The 21297-nt window shown below is 34.5% G+C and overlaps 1 protein-coding gene across 1 annotated transcript in view; it reads left to right on the top strand.

Moving 5' to 3' along the window:
• CEP128 (centrosomal protein 128) overlaps nt 1-21297 on the top strand; it is a 499758-nt gene that overhangs the window by 49580 nt on the left and 428881 nt on the right. The window contains exon 7 of the mRNA XM_044659982.1: nt 4460-4576. Within this exon, the coding sequence (XP_044515917.1) occupies nt 4460-4576 (117 nt within the window). The remainder of the gene's footprint in view (nt 1-4459; nt 4577-21297) is intronic.

The raw sequence follows: 21297 nt of genomic DNA, 5'->3' as shown, positions 1-21297 counted from the left end.
TAATCTGTATTAGATGAGACATGACTTTAGGTTTGAGGAGATGATAGTGCCACTGCACCCTGCCCTTGTCAGGCCATATCTGTAGCATTTTGCAAATTTCTCAATATCACATTTTAATAAAGACATTGATGACCTGGAGAGCATTCTGAGGAGGGTGACAAGGATGGCGCGAGGCCTTGAGTTCATACAGTGGTTGAAGGAAGTGGTGATGGTTATACCAGAGAAAAGACGGTTTCAGGAGACATTATAGCTTTTCAAGTATTTATTGTGTTTTGGAATTGAAACTTTTTTTTATTCTTCCTAGCTCTATAGGATAGAATGAAGAACAACATGTAGAAGTTGAAAAGAAGCAGTTTTAGGCTTATTCCAAGGCAGGGGTCGGCAACGTATGGCTCTCCAGCCATATCTGGCTCTTTCGAGGGCCAGATATGGCTCTTTCTGCAGGAGCCATAAAGTCAATTTTTTTTCAGGCGCTGTTACAGGAGCACACACTGTTACAGGAGCACGCACCGTGAGCACTGTATGACTCTCACGAAATTACATTTTAAAAAATGTGGTGTTTATGGCTCTCACAGCCAAAAACATTGCTGACCCCTGTTCCAAGGAAAGACTTCTTCCATTTAAAGCTATTCAAAAGTAGAAAGGCTGCTTTGGCAACTAGTGAGCTTTTTAGGGTAAAGGTCTCCTAATAGAGGCTGAATAGTTACGTATTTAGTATATTATAAAGGTAATTTTAGTCAGATGCAGGTTGGATTGAGATCTTTCTTTCTGTGAACAAGCTCTCTCCATATTTAGGTGACTTTAAAATAAATATCATATTCAGCCTAGTAATTATGTATTTTTTTGTACCTTATGCTGTTTATTTCTGACATTCTGTAGAAGTGGTTGATGCATGGGACTGAGGACCATTTTGTATGCTTATATGTTTTATTTAGATTTATATTTTCTCAGAGATTTTCATGTACTTGGGAAGTATAATGCTCAATATAGTTTTAGAAGAATCAAAATATAACAAGTGACCCAGAGAGCAATGGAAAGACTTATAGTAGGCTTAAGTTGGCTGTAGCTTAAAGTTACAAATGCTGTCTTGAGAGCAAGGAGTGACATAAAACACATTATCAAGAATAACTAGAGAAGAAGATGGACCAATTATCTATCTAGAGTTAGAGATATCAGAGGAACAATCCAGGTATTCAGTGGTATTCATGAAATATTTAAAAGCCTTGAGAAAGGGCTCTAGAACATTTGGTTGATCTACTGCCAAGGATTTATGGAAGGATATGTACAACAATCACATAAGATAGGATGGAAGGTTAGATTGTCCTAGTGGAGGGAGTACTCCAGTGATGAAATTAGAGATTTATCTAAGTACTGAAATATTTTGAATAGGATTGGATCACATAGCTGTCGACATGGAATCTAGAGTTCCCAAACTTGTAGCTTAGTGAGGTATGATGAACCCCAAGTTTAGAAATAGTTTGTAGGTTGGAGACCCCTAAAGATTGTGCTTGTTCCCTGTTCCCGTGAGAATCCACCCTGAAGGGAATCTCAGGCTAGCAGTTGCAGACTGAATAATGGACCATAGGGTAAATGCTAAATACCCTTTTGTCCTAGGTAGTCTTCCCCTTTGTATCAAAGACCCTTCCCAGGAAGACTACCTGGGCAGGGACCATTCCTTTAGTATCCATTGTGTAAGCAGTCCCTTTCCCCTACACCCTAGCCTCTAGCTATGATTCCTTTCCCAAGCTTGATTGTAATGGTTGCACTCTGGAAATTTACCTAAAAAAATAAACCTCCAAAAATCAGGTTATATTTCATGATTCCTTTTAAAACCCATAAACTTCTCTCGACCCAAAACTTTGGATTACTAAGGAAAAGCTAAAAAATTACCTTTAAATCAGAATACTATCCAATTCCCTTCTGTCTTCTTACTCTGTCCTTGGCTCCAAATTACCTTTCTCTCAGTAAAATCCTTCAGTTTCCATCCCATTCAAAGCAAAACCTTTCCCTAACCGTATCTTGTCATTTTACAATGACACAGTGACCAAAAATGAATTGTCTTTACTTCTGAACACACGCTAATCAGAAAAACCTCGCTCTCTGGAAACAAATAACAGCTAAAAAAAAATGTGAACTTACAGCATTCAAATAACAAATTTAACATCTAGAACAAATGCATCCCATTACCAACATTATTAAAACATTAAGTGCACTTTGTATACAATATTTCACACATTATACCAAAACTGGGAAGAAAAGGTTAGAATTTTAAAGTTGGGAATTTCTGGACCTCCTTTTGCCTTTTGCTGGATATCCTCCTATCCAGATCTCCAGCTCAGGTCCTGTCTCTTCAGCTTTTGGGAGGAATTAATTGTTAATTAATTGTTAACACAACTTTAGGCATTGTAACTTTAGACATTTAAATCACAAGCATTAAGGTTATTAGTAAATCCTTTAATGTAAGTTACAATTTAATTAAAGAGTGGATCGCCCCCAAATATGCGCGACCGAGTCACTTTGCTCTGAGAGCCACTTGCCTGGCCGCTCTGCTAAGTGGACTCCTGACTCAGAAAATCAACTCAAATCTAATATTTCAAGAATTTAAGGTTTAGAATAAAGTACCAAAATAAGTATTTTTTTCTTCAACCAAATCTTTAGCCTTTTAATTTTGTAGTAGAGTTAATTCAGTTAAAATTTTTTATTAGCTTTTCAACGTGGAATCTATAGACCCCAAACTTGTGGCCTAGTGAGATCTGATGAACCCCAAGTTTTAGGAATAGCTTGTAGGTTGGAGACCCCCAAAGCTTGTGCTTCCCTGTTCCCATGAGAATCCAACCTGAAGGGAATCTCAGGCTAGCAGTTGTAGACTGAATAATGGACCCTGGGGTAAAAGCTAAGTGACTCTTTAGCACAGTAGGCAGCACATCTGTCTCCTAAGGGGGATGTGGTACAATGGGAGAAGCTTCTAAGGCAAGGGTCCATTATTCAGTCTGCAACTGCTAGCCTGAGATTCCCTTCAGGGTGGATTTTCATGGGAACAGGGAACAGGGAACAAGCACAAGCTTTGGGGGTCTCCAACCTACAAGCTATTCCTAAAACTTGGGGTTCATCAGATCTCACTAGGCCACAAGTTTGGGGTCTCTTAGATTCCACGTCGCCAAGCTTCATTATAAAAAAAATAGATATAACTATTTATATAGTTATAACAACAAACAAACAAACAAACAAACAAGAAGGTACATGTTATGAATTTCAATAGTTTCTTTTTAAAATGTATGTTACATTTAACAAGACAGTAACAAACTGTCTTGTTTGCATCCCTTTCAAACTTCCTCTTGCTTTAAAAATATTTTATTTATGTCCTCCCTTCCTTCCTGTCTTCTTCCCTCCCTCCCTTCCTCCCTTTTTCCTTTTCTCCCTCCCTTTCTTCTTTCCTTCCTTCTCCCTTCCTTTTCTTCCTTCCCTCCTTTTCCTCCCTCCCTCCTCTCCCTTCTTTCCTTCCCTTTTTTGGATTTCCGTCACTATCACCTAGCTCTTCATTGTAACAAATGAATATAGTTAAGCAAAACAGATCAATACATTGGCCACATCTGAAAATGTATGTCTCATTCTGTATCTTTAGACTATCACCTCTTTATGAAGAGACAGGAGGCGTGCTTCATCAGTTTTTCAAAATCATGATTATTAACTGCATTGATCTGAGTTTTGAAGCCCTTGTTTTCTTTTATATTATTATAGTGATATAAATTGCTTTCTTGTTTATGCTCATCTGTACTCAAGTCATTTAACCTGTTTGCCTCAGTTTCTTCAGCTATAAAATGGAGCTAAATGATAGCACTTAGCCTCTCAGGGTTTCTGTGAGGATCAAATGAAAAAATATTCATAAAGTGTTTAGCATAGAGTCTGACACCCAGTAGATACTATATAAATGTTATAATAATAACAATAATAAATAATATTAGGTATACTTATAGAGATTATATGATATTTATTGTATTACTACATTGTGATGAACTAATTATAAGAATGTAGTTAATTATATGTAATGTTTGTAATATTATACATAATTATATAATACCAATAGTTATTATTTTTACCATGTAATAATTCACCATTGATCTTCATGGCAAATTCAGTTATTTTTAAAGTTCACTAGAGGGAGCTCTTTCCTAGCATATTACATTAAACTGTTGCTGCCTCTTTGTTCCATAATTCAATTTCTGAATTGTTCTTGCAATCAGTTTTAGAGATGGTAGTTATTTTTACTCGTTTTTTATAACTTTTAGCTATTATTTTATTTGTCTTTTTGGGGAAGATTCATTTAGATGCTAGTATTACAAACTACCTATTCCTAAATATTTTCGTTTAATAGTATGTGGCACAATTTATAGACTACATAGAATATGTTTTTTACTTCATAACCTTTTTTATATCACCATTCCTGTTTATTAATGTCTAGGTTTCAGAACGGGTAGAGAAACGGCTTCAAGAAATAGAGAGAGTGATGCAAAATGAAAGACATTTGGTAGAAAAGCGTCAGGAAGAGCTGGGGCTCATGTCCTTACAGTTGCAGGAGGTATGTGCAAAATATTTCACTCTGAATAAATTTTGTCTTTGTTTGAATATCTGGTCCTTATCAGAATGTAGTTATTAATATTTATGTTTGAGTTGCTTTATTTATGTGTCCCATTGGATAGAACACTAGACCTGGAAGACCTGAGTTCAAATTTGACCTCAGCTACTATATAGCTATGTGACCCTGGACAAGTCTTTTAACTTCTGTCTGCCTTTGTTTCCTCATCTTAAAATGAGAATAATAATAACACCTACCTCTCAGAATTGTTAGGATCAATTAAGATAATTATTGTTATAGAACTTGTCGTAGACCCTGGAAAATTATAAGTGCAATGGAAATACTAAAAAAAAAATTAAGTTGTTTAGGCCCTTCCTGTTAGTGGAAGGAGATTGGTATATAATGTTGTCATCAGGCTTGTTCAAACTGGAGATGATCAATCTTAAACTATTCTTAATAATGCATAGTTTCTGAATACCAAATATATATTGAAATGGCTTTCTTTGTGTATTTAAAAACCATTTGCTTATAGTGAAATTCTATTTATGAAATTTAAAAATGTAACAGGATTTTTCCTTTGATAAAAGTAAGTTTTTATTGGATTCTTCTAAAGAGCAAGTTCTCCATGTGCATTTTGGCATTGATAGAGAGACCAGGAGGCAGAGAAACTTATTTTTAATTAGTAGGAGACCCTTCCAAGTGAAGATCAATCAGAAGTGACAGTAAAATATCATTGAAATTACATTTGTAAGTCAGTGGGAAAATCTAATCTAGTTTCCCCAAATTCATTTTTTAATAAAAACCTTTCTGAATCACGTCCACTTCATAAAAGGCATAGTTAACAGTTACATCTGAAAGGCTATTTTGTTGAATAATTAAACCCAGCACATTAGTTAGCCTGTTTTTTTTTAAATACATTTTTGCTTAAAACCAATTAGGTCTGGTAAGCTATAAGAATAATGCTGAGGAAACAATTGTTCTTTTTGCAAAAGAAAATTAGAGAAATTTCCTCCTACTTATTTTCTTTGCTCTTTGGAAATTGCATAAAATTACAAGAGAAAGGCGAGAAGGATTGCTTCCATCCCTACCTTTGAGAAACCAGTGAGACTGAATATTTGCATTGTAATTGTCAATTTGACTAAGCACTTGAGCTATGGTTTGGAATCCCATCTCTGACAGTATAATAGAGGATCACTGTTGATAAGAAATGTTTAATTTCATATTTTGTCACTTTAATATAAGTGGTGACCTATCCGCTTTCTAAAGGTGGTTTTGGATTATACAGTGCAGTGGAAGCTGAGAAGGATTAATTTAGGCTGATGTGTTTTTACGACTTCCAAGGAAAAGGCTCAGACTGCTCCAGAAAGGTCATATTTAAGAAGAGTAAATACTGCTTTTTAAATATAATACATAAAACGATAACTTATGAAAATAGTTACACATGTGTACACATATTAATGATAGTATGTCTTATATTTTTCATCTGGTAAAGATGGGTGAAAAACGGAAGGGGAAATATGCTTTCAAATGAGTAAAAGGAGTTTTCAGTATTTGATTCAATTGTTTGTGTATCTTAAAGACTATTGATAGGATTTTAGGATAGAAATGGAGGTTGAATTCCTTATCTCCATTTTCAATATGACTGTGGAAGGAAATGGTGTTTAATGGTAGGCCTGTGGGGAGATTTTGCCAATGTCTAGATGATTTGATTGTGGTAGTCTGTGATAAGTCAAGAAATGAAATGAAAATATTCTAACTACACACATGCTTCTGTGTTGAGTGTGAGAATTAAAGGTATGCCTCAATTTTTATAGTCCAACTTTGTTCATAAATTATAAAGGAAATAATCTAATAGAATTATTTAGTATTCGTTATTGAGTTATAGAAGTTGTATGTTTAGACTGAATGAATTTAAGATACCCAACTGAACCTTAATAAAAAAAAATAACTTCTTTGCAATTTGAAGATTTATAAGTCATCATGCTAAGTAGGAAGCATTGAAGTCATACATGGAAAAATGTCTTCTTGAATATTTGGAATGAGTTAGTATATTTTCAAAAATAAGAAACTGACTTGTTTTCTCCTTAGTAGGACAGTATGATATCAAAATTCATATAGTGGTTTTGAAAGTGCAAACTTAGTGAGAATTGTGGTATTTTAAGGTTATTACTAATTAAAATTTTTAGGAATTTCACCAACTTGGAAACATTCTGCTTTGTCTTTTTAAAGGAAAAGTGATATTCTTTTCTACCTCTTCTTTGTTTGCATAGAAGTATTTAAATTCCCTCAACCTTCCCCTTTGAGGTTCAGAAATGATTTAATTCCCTTCCTTATGGAAATTCTAGAACCAAGCTAGATTGCCCCTGCTTAATAGGACTTTGCTTTTGAACTTTTCATTTCTAATTGCTTGCAGTTTTTTCTTTATTCTGGAAATTATGAATTTTAGAGATAACATTCTTGGGAGCTTTCATTTTGGGGTTCCTTTCAGGAAATGATCAGTGAGTTTTTTCTGTTTTCACTTTTACCCTTTGTTCTAATATAGTATTTTGAAGCTTCGAAAACAGTTTTATGTGTTTTTTTTTTTTTATAAAACAGCAATGTAAGATATTGAATACAAGTATTATTCCCAGTTTACAAATAACAAAACTGAAGCTGAGAGGGTTGAGGTAATTTGTCTGAAACCATGAAATTAGTGAGTATTAAAAAGATCTTCTGACTCCAGTTCCTATATCCTTTCTACTATATACCACTTTTTTTTCAGGTCTTTTTCAGTTTCAAGATTCTTTGGAAACGATGGAATTTGGAAGATAGACAAGACTAATCTTTAGTTATTGGAGGGGGGGGGATTTGATTAGCTTTTTTTTTTAACTAGGAAAAAAAGCTGGGTATTATTAACTTTGAGTTGATATCACTGCATAGGGAATTGGCAGGTTAATAAATTTCTTTTTAGTTCTTTAAGTCATTTATTTATGATTTACTTCAAATAGTCCTTCACTTTATGGTTTCCTTATCAGAATATAACAAATATAATTTTTCAAAATATGTATTCATGAGGTAGTGGTGAATCCTAAGATGTATTATTGTTTGACACTCACAGTTTTATAGCTTAATATAATATTGGTGGTGGGATTTGAAATGTTTAGATTAAAAATATAAATGCAAAATATTATTTATTCTTATAGGCTTCCTCCCTGAATGGATAAATACTAAAATATATGCTTTAAGGTATTTTGGGCCAGATGGACTTTTAAATCTTCAACATAAAATGAATAAAACAGTTGGAATTTAATCAGAAACCCCATGCATACTACACAATACATGGCATAGCCAAATTGTTCACATATTGTTCCCAAGGCGAGTTTTCTCTTGTGTTTTCCTTTGTAGCTGAAATGTATTTAGTCAACTATATACTGTTTAGCTCTACTTTCAAATCCATATCCTTATTTAGAAGTTCTTTTGTTTTAAGTGGAAGTAGCAACTGGATAATGGCCTTTCACTCTAAAGAGTGCTAGATTTGAACCTTGCCTTCTGTACTTACTGCCTTTTGCCTATGAGCATGTCAATTTTTCTTCCTTAGCTTAGGTTTCCTCATATGTAAAATGGGGATAAAATACTTGTATTAATCTCACTGGGTAGTTGTGAGGCTCAAATGATATATTGCAGCTAATGTACTTTGTAAATCTTAAAGAGCTACATAAATGTCACTTACTATTATCATGATCAATAATTATATATATGTCATTTGGGCTTGACAAGCATAAAGTTCTTAAAGGAGGGCAAAGAAAAATAGAGACTGAAAGCTTTGAGCTTGAATCTCTTCCATGCAAGGCCCATTGAACCTAAAAAAACTAAGGTGAAAGTTATGACTGTGGATGTCAAGGGACTTTCTGTCCTAAAATTAAAGCTCAATGGAGAAAACATCTTTAAAGCAATTTGGAACTACAGAGGACTATAACCAATTTGAAAAGTATTCTAATAAAATCCCTTGCAATACTAATGAAACACTGGGCCTATTTTACTAATAAAAGGATGAATACTTCCTTATCACAAAGGAGGGAGAGGATTAATAGATGTTCTAAGAGAAGATGATAAGCAGGTTAAAAACTTGTAGAAATACTTTTGGAACAGATCTTCTATCACTGAGCAATTAGAAAAGACTGGCAATAGGTGCACACCAATGGACCTGTTGAGTATTATCCAAAGTGGTTTACCTCCAAGTGGAATGTGTGAATTGGCTAAGATCAAAGAATAGAATTAAAAAGACCTACATGGGAGACATCCAAATGAACCTGACTAGCAGGAAGATAAAGAAGTATAGAATAAATGGTAGAATCATACAGATTTGGATGGAGAGGTTATGATAGTAATTCAGGATTCCATCATTGCCACTGGAAAGTTTAAGAATTATCCTTTAAGAACCTGGATTTAGTAATTAATGCAGATAATTCAGTGAAACTGCAGAAATTATATAATACTGCTCTACATTTTGGTACATACAGACTATTTGGTGGCTAGTATACATCAGAATCTCACTATTCTTCATTAACTAGTGGATAATAATTATAAACCTTAAGATATTCTAGAGAATTCAAAATTTAAATAGTAATGGAACTAGTACATTAACACAAACAAGAATGTTACCCCAAAATTAACTGGACATGACACTGAGTGATAAAGCCTTATGGGCAATTTATTAATAGACATTACCTTTCCAAATACTCTGAATCTCCAAGCTACATGAAGTGAAAAACATTTAATTTATTGGGATCTATCAGGAGAAATAAAAACCATGCAGGAACAGAAGAAGGGACATAATAGGCCTACTTGCCCAGGAGATGCTTTTAACAAGTTCAGAAGGCAAATTTATATCTAAGTACTTTGTTAAGCTCTAAATAAATTAATAGATATTAATTTGTAATTAATGACTTATTAGGGGAAGCTAGTTAACTAAACGGAAGATAGCAACTTGGCATTCCCTGCCCCCTTTTTTCCCATCCTCCAAATATTCTTTGGTGCCACTCTAAGAGACAGAATATTGAGCTGAAAAGACCATTGATCTGACTTTGTAGTAATTTCTGATGTTTATATTCTGGGAAAGAGGTTGATAGTGATTTTAGGATTTTAATCACTGACTCTTGATAGCTTTTAGATTAACTTTTTAGTCAATAGAGGATCCCTTTCTATATCTTAAATTAGCTTTGACCTATCAAGATAATTTCTTATGTGCTGCCCACTGCTGAAATTTCTTGGCTATATCTTCAGGAATCTGTCCTCTGTCCAATTCCCTCAGGGCCAGGATTTGAATTTCAGGAAGATATAAAGGTTTAGTTGATAATTGCTTAAACTTATTCCTCCAGAGGATTATTACATCCTCAAGGGAGAAGATACCAAACAATTGGAAAAGCTATAGATAGTGTTATTGCTCCTTCCTTCCCATCTTAATTCCTAAGTGAAAATGTGGACATCAGTAACTGCTGGCCCGTATTTTTACATTCTTATCTTTGTAAAATAGTGGTCTAAGAGGCCAGAGTCACCAATCAGGAAAGCAGGCCTCAAAATGGATATTAAATGTAACATGCTTTTCTATATCCCTTTTTGAACTTTTGCTCTCTTCTTTACATCATTTTAAGCTGCCATTGATAGTCTTTTGTTGCCTTTTTAAAATCACCATACAGTATTCTTCCCAATAATTTTCCCAGCCAAATAGAAGCCTCCCTAGTTATATTAGTAGTACAGTAAAGGAAAATAAATCCATATATTGACCTCATCTGAAATATACATATAATTTTGCACTTTTATTTGATTACCTCTCTGCCAAGAAGTAAAAGAATGTTTTCTTCATCTGACTATACTTCATCTGAGGTCATGATTGGTTATTGCTTTAGTCAGACTTCCCAAATGTTTTAAGGTTCTTTTCCTTTATCTTGTAGTTATTGTATAGCTTTTTGTTTTCCCAGTACTATTCACTTCACTTTCCATCTGTTTACAAAAGTCTTCCCAGATAACAATTCATTTTTCATAATTTCTTAAGGAATAATAATATGTTTATTGATATTCTAACATTTGTGTAGACATTCATCAACTGATAGGGCCCTTTTTTATATTCAGTTCTTTGCTAGAACAAAAAAAATTGCTATAAATGTTTTTGTACAAATGAGTCCTTTTTTTCTTTCTTTGAACTTGATAGGTCAAAGTTAAGTTATAGTTCTAATTTTTTCTCATAATAATTAGACCAGTACATAGCCTCACCAATAGCACCCAGCTATACCTTGTTCTCTTACAGCCCATCCAATAATTTTAATTTTCCTTTTTGTCGTCTTTACAATCTAGCGGGGATGAGATAGAACTTCCAATACTTTAATTTGATTTTCTTTTATTGTTTGTGATTTGGAGCATTTAAAAAATGTTGGTATTGATATCAATAATAATTTACCAATTATTATTGATAAATAATATTGATTATTTATTTTGATAATTGTTTGCTTGATTCTAATTTTGGTACCTGGGGTGAGGTGTCTAAACCAGGAGTCTATATCTGAGGTTCATGAATTTATTATTATTTATAAAATTCTTACCTTCAATCTTAGAATCAATACTATGTATTGCTCCTAAGGCAGAAAAGTGGTAAGGAATAGACAATCCTCAGTCCACTGAGCTAGCTAGCTGCCCCTCCCCCCATATTATGTATTTAAAAGCATAATTCTGAGAAGAGGTCCACAGACGTCACCAGACTTACAAGGGACCCTTGATTTTAAAAATAAAGGCTAATAATGTTTGTCTAAATCCAATTTCTGCCAGATGGCTTTTCAGTTTTCCCAGCAGTTTTTGTCAGATATTTAGTCCTTACCTTAGTAGTTACTCTCCTTGGATTTACTGAACACTGTGCTCTTTTCAGGATGTGTGTATCTAATTTGTTCTGTCCATCAGCTTAAAATACCAAAGAATTTTCATGATTACTAAACTGGTGTTCCTATGTTCCTTTCTTCCCACCCTTTCCATTATTTTTCTTGAGATTCTTGATCTTTTGTACCTCCAGAAGAACTTTGTTTATATTTTCCTTAGTTCTATAAAATAAGATAGTTGCTATAGCACTGATTGTGTAAATCAATTTTGGGAGCACTGACTTTTTTTTTTGCTGGATAATAACATGGCTTAACCATGACCAATTATTATCTCTTCAATTACTTAATTATCCTTATTTTCCGTAAAGAATGTTTTATATTCAGTTACTTCCTTTGTGCCTTGCTTGGTAATTAGACTCCCTAATGTTTTTAATTTTTTAACATTTTGTCTTTTTTAAAGAAACTTCTTTTTCTTTTCAAGTTAAGTTTTATTGGTCATGCTTGTGATTTTGTCAGTCTATTTTTTATTCTACAGGTAGCATGAAATAGTAGTGGCATCAAACTCAAGTGGTCTCTGAACTAGATTAAAATATAATTGGGAAATGTTTAACAATATAAATAAAAACATAACAACATAGAAAATCACAAATTAACATTATCCAAATTAAGATATGCCCCATAGGATTTCTTTTGAGTTTGATAACACTGATATAGAAAATGGAAACCCAGTCTGGAAGCCAGGAAAATCTAGATTCAAACCTCACTTTTGATATGTATTGGTTGTCTGATGCTGGGCAAGCCAGTTAACCCCACAGTGCTTTAGGTAATTTTCCGAAAAGATAAGTTGCAAAGTAGATGTTGGCCTGTATGGTTAGAGGAAGTTTCTTCTAGATGAATTTTTTATACTGGTAAAATCACAGGTCCAGTATCTATCCTTATCCTATTTTATATCCTACAGCTTTTCCAAAGTTATTGCTGTTTCTATTACAAAAAATTTTTTAATCAAAATCTCTAGAGTTCTCTAAATGCACCATCATATTCTCTGCATGTGTGAAATTTCTGTTTTTGTGCCCATTTTTTTTAACCTTCATTTCCACATCTTGTCTTGTTGCAATAGTTAACATTTCTGGAACTGTGTTAAATAAAAGTGGTGACGATGGCCATGCTTGCTTTACCCTTTATCTTTTTGGAAATGCCTCTAATGTTTCTCCATTAAATACAATGTTAGTTCTTGGTTTGAGGTAGATACTAGGATCATAGGATCATGATGGGGATATTAGGTAACTTAGTTCCTATATTGCATTAGTCCCACTAAAGTTTAAGTCCAAAGCCTCCTTAGGCTTGTGTTCTGGACCTCTGATTTCTCAGAGCCTTCCCTGTCTGGCTGGTTTCAGGGAATCCTTAGAGACTGGAATCTTGAGCTCCAAGGTCCCCATGCTGTGAGCTCCTATGTCATACAATTTATTCCCTGCATCTAGCACTGAAAAGACAAACCAAGTGAGATATGAGCCCTATGCTCATTTCTTGGGGCCATAAAGCCTGAGAGAGAAGGTGTGGGGTCCATGCTACTCAACCTTTTTACTGCCTACTGTCACTGTTGGGAGTGAGTTAACCTCTGGGAGATGTGAATGTGGAGAGAGTATAACTTGCTCATATTATATAATCATTTTGATATATTAGTGTATACACTGGTTTCTTTGTTAATATTTAATTCAGCATTTTCTCATCAATATGCATGAGACAGATTTTAGTCCATAGCAGGGGGTTGTTTACCCTAGATTTCCTTTATGGAGAGGGAAGGGATGGATAGATTTTGGGAGTCTATAAACTGGGATGAAAAATAATGACATTTTCATTAGATTTAGTATTTTTTTCAATTATGAATATTTTAAAAAGCAACGTTATTCCAAGATGTCCACAAGTTACTTGTTGTTCAGTTGTGCTTGATGACTTTCCTGATCCTCCTAATTTGAACAGCTCCTTAATTACTTAATAAAGAAAACTACTTTGTATTAATTGTGTATGTACTAACAGTTATACTTTAGTATGAACTTATATGCATGCATGTTTTCTTGCCTGATAAAGCTACTTGAACTAGCTATTATTTCATTTTAAAAATATTTATGTCTACCTCCTAATTGTGCCTGGCAAATGGTAGTTGTTTAATAAATGCTTGTTGATCAGTTAACTTTTCCTTTATCTATTGAAATGCTATTTCATTCAGTGCTTATATATTTAGTAATGACATTTTATTATCTACAGTGCCTTTAAACATAATGTAGGTTACCTGCTTTTTACTTGTCTGATTTTTTCCTTCATTTTTTTCTGAGATCATGATTGCTGACCCTAACTTTTTGGCATCTTTCTTATTTTTCTTGTGCATTCCTTAAGAGAATTGGACTATGCTGTAATCTATCTCATTACCATCTGTACTGGAAGCTTTAAATGATATCCTCACAATCAAAGAATTTAAGGAAAAATGTTTTGAGTTGACCCTCCAATTTACTGGACAAAAAGCATTTATTAAATTTTCTTTAAGTGGCCTTGGAAGTCATGAATGTGCTATCTAGAATGTGCATTGCTGGAAAGAAGACCTACATGCAATAGATCATGGCTCCTTCAAGGTATTGAAGTATAAGCAAATTTCAGATGATCAGAAGAAATAAAAACAAACATCATGTTCATATGTCAGGGTAAAAAAAATGCAGGCCTTCTGAAATCACGTGATCTGAGGTTGTACTTGACCCTTATGCAAATTTCCAAAGAAAACAGCTTTTATAAATGTCATTCTGAAGGAAATGCACAACAGTTAAAATGTCAGTGGATTTGCTTTCCACAAACCCTTTATATCTATGCCTCTATTTGTCTGTCTGTCTACTTGCCTTACTGCCTGCCTGCCTGCCTGTCTGTCTGTCTATCTGTCCTATTAATCCTTTTGATTTTTTAAATGGGGAAGAGTCATGGATTTGCTATAAATATTGATTTTACTTCTATTTTGAAAGTCATTTATAAAGAATTCTAGTTTATATTTTAAAGAAATTCCTCTGGAAATCTAAGACCATAATCTTGACTAAGAGATGGTATTCTCCTTATTCTTGCCAACCCCTTTGCTTGAAACCTTGAAAACCACTCCTTATATCTTTTATGTCATATTGCAAACCTCAGCCATCCTTTCTGTTTAATCTCCAGGCTCCCTTATCTACTATTATTTTTCCCTGCCATCTACAAACATAACCAAATTTTCCCATCCTCTTACTTGATCCCACCTTTACCATATGCAATAGTATAAAATAATAGTATTTTATATCTCTTTTCCTTTTCTTACTCAAATTGCTTTGAAGCAATCATCTTTTTTCTTTAGCTCCATTTTTTCTCACTATCTTCTAATAGAAACCTTTTGCTATCTTGCTTCTAACATCCTTACTAAATTGAAACTGCTTATTCCAAAGTTAATGTTGATCTCTTATTTGCTGAATGTAGTGGCCTCTTAATATTCATCCCTTTTGACTTCTCTGTAGCATTTGAAACTAACTTCTCTTTTCTTTTGGACACTGTACCTTCTTTGAACTTTTGTGACACCAGAGTGAACTCTAGGTTCTTCTTCTACCAGTCTGATCAGTCTCCTTTCCTAGATCATCATCTATATTTAGGTTTTAAAATATTAGTTAGTTTTTATCCCGTCCCCTGTTCTATCACTATGGTCTCTCTCTTGTTGAACTTATAAGTCCTCTGGGATTCAGTGATATCAATGAGGATTATTCTTAGGTCTGTAATTCCAGCCCTAGACCCTCGAACTCTAGTCCCATATCAACAACTACTTATTGGACATTTTTAATTAGAAATCTTATGGGTATTTCAAATTCAACATATACAGAAGAGAGCCAATTATCTTTTTTTTTAAAATTAAGGTAACTTTATTATTTCAGAAAATCTTTAATTAATTTAGAATATTTTTCCGTGGTTACAAGATTCATGCTCTTTCCCTCCCCTCCCCTCAAACCCTTCATGTAGCCGTCATGCAATTCCACTGGGTTCTACATATGCCATTGATCAAGACCTATTTACATATTATTGATATTTGCACTGGGGTGATGGTTTAGAGTCTACATCCCCAATCATATTCCCATCAACCCATGTGATCAAGCAGTTGTTTTTCTTCTGTGTTTCTTCTTCCAGAAATATTCCTCTGAATGTAGATAGTGTTCTTTTTCATAAGTCCCTCAGAGTTTTCCTGGATCATTGCATTGCTGCTAGTAGAGAAGTCCATACATTCGATTATACCACAGTGTATCAGTCTCTGTGTATAATGGTCTCCTGGCTCTGTTCCTTTCATTTTGCATCAATTCCTGGAGATCATTCCAGTTCACAGGGAATTGCTCCAATTCATTATTCTTTTGAGCACAATAGTATTCCATCACCAACAGACACTACACTTTGTTCAGCCATTCCCCAATTGAAGGGCATCCCCTCATTTTCCAATTTTTTTTTTGCCACCACAAAGAGCACGGCTACAAATATTTTTGTACAAGTCTTTTCCCCTATTACCTCTTTGGGGTACAAAACCAGCAGTGGTATGGCTGTATCGAAAGTTTTTTAAAGCCCTTTGAGCATAGTTCCAAATTGCCATCCAGAATGGTTGGGTGAATTAATGCAATGCATTAATGTCCCAATTTTGCCACATCCCCTCCAACATTTATTACTTTCCTTTGTTGTCATCTTAGCCAATCTGGAGAGCCAATTATCTTGTCCTCCAAACCCACATGGGATAAAAGCAATATCTGTCATGTAAACTATAGTAGTTTTTCCTTAAAAGGTATTGAAACAGTTTTTAGTTTCTAATTGGCCCAGAGGATTAATGATTGCCACAATGATGTTGCTTTCTGTTGACCTAAGCAGAAAAGCCAACCCATGAGCAAGGCACAGGCTATTCTCCCTCTTCCTGGTATCCTTTCAAATGAATCACTGCTGAGTTATTTCCAGGATAGACTAAATAAACCTCATTTTAATTGTTATAATGTCTATGAATGTCTTATTTTCTTCTGATTTTGAACCTGAAAAGCCAATTGGCCTATATCATCACCACTTCCAAATCTTCGCTATTAATGTTAAATTTTTAATGTTAATATTACCCGTTCTTCCTTTTAAAAATATTATTATTATTTTTAGCACTTTAAAAATGTTGATTTCCAAATTCTTTTCCCAGCTCCCACTCTTCAATCATCCACTGAGAAGGCAAGCAAAATGATATCAATTTTATATGTGAAATCATGCAAACCATTTCTAAATTAGCCATTTTACAAGAAAAAAGCATAAAAAATAAAGAAAGCAAGAAAATTGTACTTCAATTTATATCAGAATTCATCAGCTCTCTTTCTGGAGATGGATAACATTTTTTCTTCATGAGTCCTTTGACATCTTCTTGGATCATTATACTAATCAGAGTAGCCAAGCTTTTCACAGTTGATCATCTTTACAACATTGATATTACTGTGCACAATGGTCTCCTGGTTCTTCTTACTTCACTTTGCATATCAGTTCATATAGCTCTTGCCATGTTTGTTTCTGAAATCACTCTCCTTGTAATTTCCCAAAGCACAATCATATACCACAACTTGTTGCCATTTCCCAATTCATGAGCATCCTCTCAGTTTCCAATTCTTGATCATCCACAAAAAGAGCTGCTCTAACTATTTTTGTATGTACAAGTCCTTTTCTTTATTCTTTTCTTTGATCTCTTTAAGATGCTTACCTACTAGTAGTATTATTGGGTAAAAGGGTGTACAATTTAGGTAGATTTTCAAATTGTTCTCCGGAATGATTTGGGAACACTGACAGTTTATTAGTTTACTTATTTTCCTTCACTCCTCCAGCATTTGTCATTTCTGACAGGTGTGGGGTGGTATCCCAAAGTTATATTAATTTGCTTTTCTTTAATAAATTATGGTTTAGAGCCTCTTTTTTAATAAGACTATTATATAGATAGTTTTGATTTCTTCTTCTGAAAACTACCTATTCATATTCTTTGATTTATCAATGGTTCTTCTTTTTATAAATTTGACTCCATTTCCTATATATTTGAGAAATGAGATTTATATTAGAGAAACTTTTAGTAAAACTTTTTGATATTAATTTTCTATGATACTTTTTAGAGTTAGATTTAATTTAATAACTCCAGGTTCTTATTTTCCATAGAGTTATTAATAATCACTTGAAATAAAGAAAGCAGATAGGTGTAGGTTTAAAGTCTATTTTTCTATTCTAAGTCTGACCACATGTTGATCTTCAGAATGTCTCTCTGTCTGCCTCTTACACCACGTTCAGGGAAGTAAAGACCATGGACTTGGCCCAACAACACACCTTTATTCCCCCTGCCCCACGTCACACAACACAGGCACATAAAAATGGGATGCGGGAAATAGGTTGACAGTACAGGAGATTGAGAGGATGAAATTCCCTTTACACATTAGTAAAATGTAATTTCCCCAACGATCTCTTTTAATTAGGTCTATTTTTGCTTTTCTTTTGCCTGAGATCCTAATTCCTACCCTTGCCTTTTTTACTTCATCAGAAGTGTAATAGATTCTGTTCCAACACTTTTTTTTAACTGTATCTTTCTGTTTCAAGTGTGTCTTGTAAACAGAATGTTATTGGATTCTGGTTTCTAATGCATTCTACTGTCTGCTTCCATTTAATGGGTGAGCTTATCCCATTCACATTCACAGTTATGAATTCTCTGTATTTTCTTCCATCCATATTTTTCTTTCTCTATCTTTTTTTTAATCTTGTTTGTCACTCCTAAAAAGTATGTTTTGCTTCTGACCATTGCCTTCTTTAACCTTCCCTCCTTTTTATCCTCTTCTCCTGCCCTCATCTCTCTTATTCCCTTCCCATATTATTTCCCATAGAGTGCTATACCCAATTGAATGTGTACATAAATTCTTCTTTTATTGAACCAATTTGATGAGAGTGAGGTTCATGCATTGCCTGCCACTGCTCCCCCCCATTTTCCCTCCATTATAAAAACTTTTTCTTCCTTGCTTTTATATATGAGAAAAAATTTCCAATTCTACCTCTTCCTTTCTTTCTCCCATTAATTCCCTCTTTTTCATTCTTTCATTTAATTTTTTTTCAGAGATCATCCTTAAATAATTGACTCACCCTCATGCCCTCTGTTTATGTAGACTATTTTTTGCTGACCTAATAATTAAAATATTCTTAGGATTTATAAGTATCTTCTTCTCATATAGGAATGTAAATAGTTTAAACATATAGGAATGTAAAGAGTTTAAACATATTAAGTCCTTTATGAGTGTTCTTTCATGTTTATCTTGAGTCTTGTGTTTGACTGTAAAATGTTCTCTTCAGCTTGGGTCTTTTGATTAAGAATGCCTGGAAGTACTCTGTTTCATTAAATATCCTTTGCCTTGATGGTTTATACTTAGTTTTGCTGCTGAAATAAGTGAGTATGGGAACTGATAAAAAGTCAGTAGGTTTGGTTTGGAGGTTTGGACCAGTGCTGAACCCAATAGTAGTTGACAACAGGCTGTAGGCCTAGATGTTAGGCCTCACCTGCAGTATGATGATGGTAACACAATCTGACTGCCTTCCAGATGATATAAAACAATAACTGAGTTTATTTCTTTAACACAGAATGGGCTAGTGGATCAGGGTGATGGAGTCCCTAGATCTAATAAACTCTTTCCTCCTCCCACTCAGCCCCCAACAAAGTTGTGGCTACACTGTCTACACTATCTCTCTACCTAAAGTAATTTCTAGGTACCTAAATCCTAACTATCTGGTCCACTAATAAATAGAAAAGCATACAGTCTGTCAGATAGGATGGCTAGAGGCCAGAGGCCTGAGCCAAGGTGGTTGGGCTCATCTTTAGGGCAGAGTCGTTGGGTTCTCACAGCTCACATTCACAGAGAAATGTCAGGATGGGAAAAGATGCCACAACTGCCAGGTACACAGAAGTTTCTTGAAACAGGATCCTCCAAGATATGCTCAGGAAACCCTCAGCTACCTCCTCAGCCAGATACAAAATGGCCAGAGGAAGTAACCCTCAGCTCTCCTCCATGTCCAGGGATCAACAGACCCCAATGGTTTCCGTGTGTCACCTTTTAAGCAGTCCTCCTATTCCTTCCACTTTTAAAACTCCTTTTTGTCTTTTCTATTCTTCACCACAAAGGTTATTTTTAATCATAATCCTAGTTCCTTTGCTTTCTTAAATATATTTCAGAAATTCAAGCCCTTTGCTCCTTTAATGTGGAAGCCACTAAATCTTGTGTGATGATCCTGACTATGGCTTCATGATATTTGAAATATTTCTTTCTGGCTGCTTGTCATATTTTTTTCTTGATATAGGAATTTGGCTATAATTATTCCTGGGAGTTTTCATTTTGGGATTTCTTTTAGGAAGTGATTGGTGGATTCTTTAAATTTCCATTTTATCCTCCAGATATAAGATATTAGGGCATTTTTTCCCTGATAACTTCTTGAAATATGATGTTGCTTCCATGTGAAGTGAGTGGGGAACGTTCTCTAACTCTCTAGTTAAATATTAATAAATCTCTATAAATATTATGTTTTTGGAGATATTGAATATTAATTTTAAAATCCACAATGTGTAGGCTCATTTTTTTGATCATGACTGTTGTTTACTCAACGAGATATTTCACATTTTGACTTTGACTTTGTTCTTGGTTGTCTCCTGGAGTCATTAGCTTCCACTCATCCAGTTATAATATTTAAGGAATTATTTTGTAATGGGAGTTTTTGTACCTATTTTTCCCCTTTGCTAATTCTGCTTTTTATGACGTTTTTTTTTCTTCAGTGAATTTTTCAGCTTCTTTAATCTTTTGGCCAATTCTGTTTTTTAGGTGTTATTTTCTTTAGTACAATGCCTCTTTGACCGAATTCCCGATTTTTTTTTCATAATTTTCTTGCATTTGAGCATTCATTGCTCATTTCTCTTCTCAATTTTTCCTCTGCCTCTCTTATTCAATTAAAAAAAATTTTTTTTAAACCCTTAACTTCTGTGTATTGGTTCCAACGTGGAAGAGGGGTAAGGGTGGGCAATGGGGGTCAAGTGACTTGCCAGGGTCACACAGCTGGGAAGTATCTGAGGCTGGATTTGAACCTAGGACCTCCCATCTCTAGGCCTGACTCTCAATCCACTGAGCTACCCAGCTGCGCCTCTCTTATTCAATTTTGAAAACCTTCTTTGAGTTTTTCTAGGAATTTTTTGTTGGGGTTATGTCCAATTCACATTTTCTTTGAGGCTTTGCTTATATCTGTTTGACTTCATTGCCTTCTTCTGAGCTCATCACTTGATTTTCCTTGCCAACATAGTAACTTTTTATGGTCAAGTTATTATTAATTTTTTTTGTTGTTGTTTGCTTATTTTGTTATGCTGTTTCTTGACTTTGAACTTTATGTTGGACTCTGCTTACTTGAGGTGTGGAGACCCCATCCCAAGCTTCAGACATTTTTGTCCTATTGTTTTCAGAGCTAGTTTTGAGGGTCTATAAATTTTTGGTGCTTCTAAGATGTGATATTGGGAGAACTGTGGCCACTACTCTCTTGGTCTGCACCCTGTTCTTTGCCTAGGGAGGACCCTTGCTTCCCCACAGCTGCAAGCTGTAACACTCTTTTTGGCCCTGGAACTGTGAGTGGGTCCTCTGCTCTCCTCCATTCACAAGTATTATTGCTTCTCTCTTCCTTGGAACTATAACCAGAACCCCTACTCCCTTATGACTGACTATAAATTCTCTTCTCTTTCCTGGAACTATTATCCAGAACTGCTTATTGGCGATAAAGCCAGCTGTACTCAATACCTGCAAAGAATTTCCTATTATCTTTTTCTGACCAGTCCTCCAATCT

This window comes from Gracilinanus agilis, chromosome 2 (genome assembly GCF_016433145.1).
Source record: "Gracilinanus agilis isolate LMUSP501 chromosome 2, AgileGrace, whole genome shotgun sequence".
NCBI classification, from domain to species: domain Eukaryota; kingdom Metazoa; phylum Chordata; class Mammalia; order Didelphimorphia; family Didelphidae; genus Gracilinanus; species Gracilinanus agilis.
The sequence above is the reverse complement of the archived record's forward strand: the minus strand, read 5'-3'. Positions and strand labels throughout refer to the sequence as shown.